The sequence below is a fragment of the Galeopterus variegatus genome, unplaced genomic scaffold, assembly GCF_000696425.1.
Source record: "Galeopterus variegatus unplaced genomic scaffold, G_variegatus-3.0.2 Scaffold1968, whole genome shotgun sequence".
In the NCBI taxonomy this organism is placed as follows: Eukaryota; Metazoa; Chordata; class Mammalia; order Dermoptera; family Cynocephalidae; genus Galeopterus; species Galeopterus variegatus.
Window position 1 is genome coordinate 108547 of NW_007728079.1, and position 1965 is coordinate 110511.

Here is a 1965-nt window from a genome sequence, read left to right on the forward strand (position 1 = left end):
AACCACCTTTCTGAACAGCAGCAACTCTTAATAAAACGAAAGGGGAAAAGAAAAGTGAGGTGCCAAGCCCAAAACAGCATGATAAAGGGTCCAGAGATACACTGATGAAGCTTTATTTGAGCCATACTACCTTTTCAGACCTTTTCTCATGACAGATGAAGGAATTTTAACTATCACAGCACTAAGCACTGGGTTTTTTTTATTATTTGAATTTACACAGGTTTAGTCTTCTCTGTACTGCTGCTATAGTTACTTTTCCAAAATTCAGATCTAATCATTCCACCACTGCATTAGAAAACCTGTGCAGGTGCCCCATGGTTTAGGATTAAGTCTGTGCTCTGAAGCGTGGCATCTGATGCTCTTCGCCATCTGTCCCCAGATTCATCTTCCAGGCTCACCTCTTGCCCCTTTCCCACTGTCAACATACCCTGCATTTTAGCCTTCTCAATTCTTAACAAAATCTCTGTGTACTTTTGGTGTCTTTTCTGTTTTTTGTGATTAAAATGCTTCTTTCCTTCCTTCCTTCCTCTCTCCCTCCTTTCCTTCCTTTCTTCTCCTTTTCTCTGTCTCTTTTTCTTTATTTCTCTCTCTCTTTCTCCTGTCCATTCTTTAAGACCCACCTCAAATGTCACCTCCTCTTTGAAGCCTTCCCTGGTCCTTTCAGGTAGAAATAGTTGTCTCCTCCATCCTCAATTAATGCTAAAGGGGCAGAGAATAGATCCCAATTATCTTTGAATCCCCAGACCCTGGCATGGCTTCTGAAAATTACCATGATTGTTGATTTCAACTAAATCAAATCTCAATCTTTCCACTGAAGGATTCTAAAGTTCCTTACAAAACATAATCTTGTCCCTCAACCTGTCCCCTCTATACTACTACTACCAAGACTAGTGATGTAAATGCTATAACTTATACCTGAGAATTAAACATGGGTAAGAAAGCAATGAACCAGTTCTCAGACTCTCCTGCTGCAGACACCATCGGGAATCTCTGTGATTCCCCCAAGTAGAAACACATCTACATCCACACCAAAAATTGGGTATTGTTTTATTTCTATTTCCACCTTACTCTGAGCGTCCCAGGAGCTCCCCACTGTACATCCCAGCTCTAGTCTCCCTGGCCTGAGGTTGGGAGACAGGCACCATTTGTTCTCAGACCCACAGAGTAGTGGGTTGCATGTAATGTGGGCTCAGCAGGGTGAAAAAGCAGCTCATAATCCTCGTAGCTAGTGTTAATTTATTTTGCCTCAAGCACAGCGAGAGAAAAGTCAGATGAGTGATCACTGCACCTTGACGACAAGCCCAGGCTTTTGTTGTTGGATCAGAAATTCAACTGTCACTTGAAAACACCTTCATGTGTGGGTGACATGAGTCATTGTCCAGTCACCTCCCTTGCATCCTGTGTTCAGTCCCCCCTTGTGCTTCCACAGGACCCATCCATTTTCACGGTGTTGACTGCCAAGTCTGTCCGCCCTGGGGTGGCCATCGCTGACTTTGTCATCTTCCCACCTCGATGGGGGGTTGCTGATAAGACCTTCAGGCCTCCTTATTACCACAGTAAGTCTCTCTTTTACCAAGCCACATTTGGAAGCCAAAGAGACAGCAAGGCAGTGCGCACTACTCATGGGGAGTACGCCTGTGTTGTTTCTGGACACCCTGCCCTGGCTTGAGTTCAGGGTCCTGCCTAGTGCTGATCCCAGACATTAATCTTCTTAAATACCACAACTTCTGTAGGGATGGCAAGGATACATGGATTCTGAGCCTAGATCCCATTTTCTCTAGCCTTGTAAAGTTGCTAAAATGTGAAGCAACAAATTTCTTTACATTACAGATTTTTTTTGAGTATGGGAAATGGTGGGTATGTTGTTAGTTAGTTTGTTGTTTTGGGAAAGCTCATCATCTACGTCTGGTTCAAGAGCCAATAAACAAATGCCTCCTTGGATTATCTTGACAGGGCAAAGCAGAC

At 43.7% G+C, this 1965-nt stretch overlaps 1 protein-coding gene across 1 annotated transcript in view; it reads left to right on the top strand.

The window, feature by feature from the left end:
- The window catches only part of HGD (homogentisate 1,2-dioxygenase), a 48027-nt gene that overhangs the window by 36751 nt on the left and 9311 nt on the right, over positions 1-1965 (top strand). The window contains exon 12 of the mRNA XM_008579857.1: positions 1430-1556. Within this exon, the coding sequence (XP_008578079.1) occupies positions 1430-1556 (127 nt within the window). The remainder of the gene's footprint in view (positions 1-1429; positions 1557-1965) is intronic.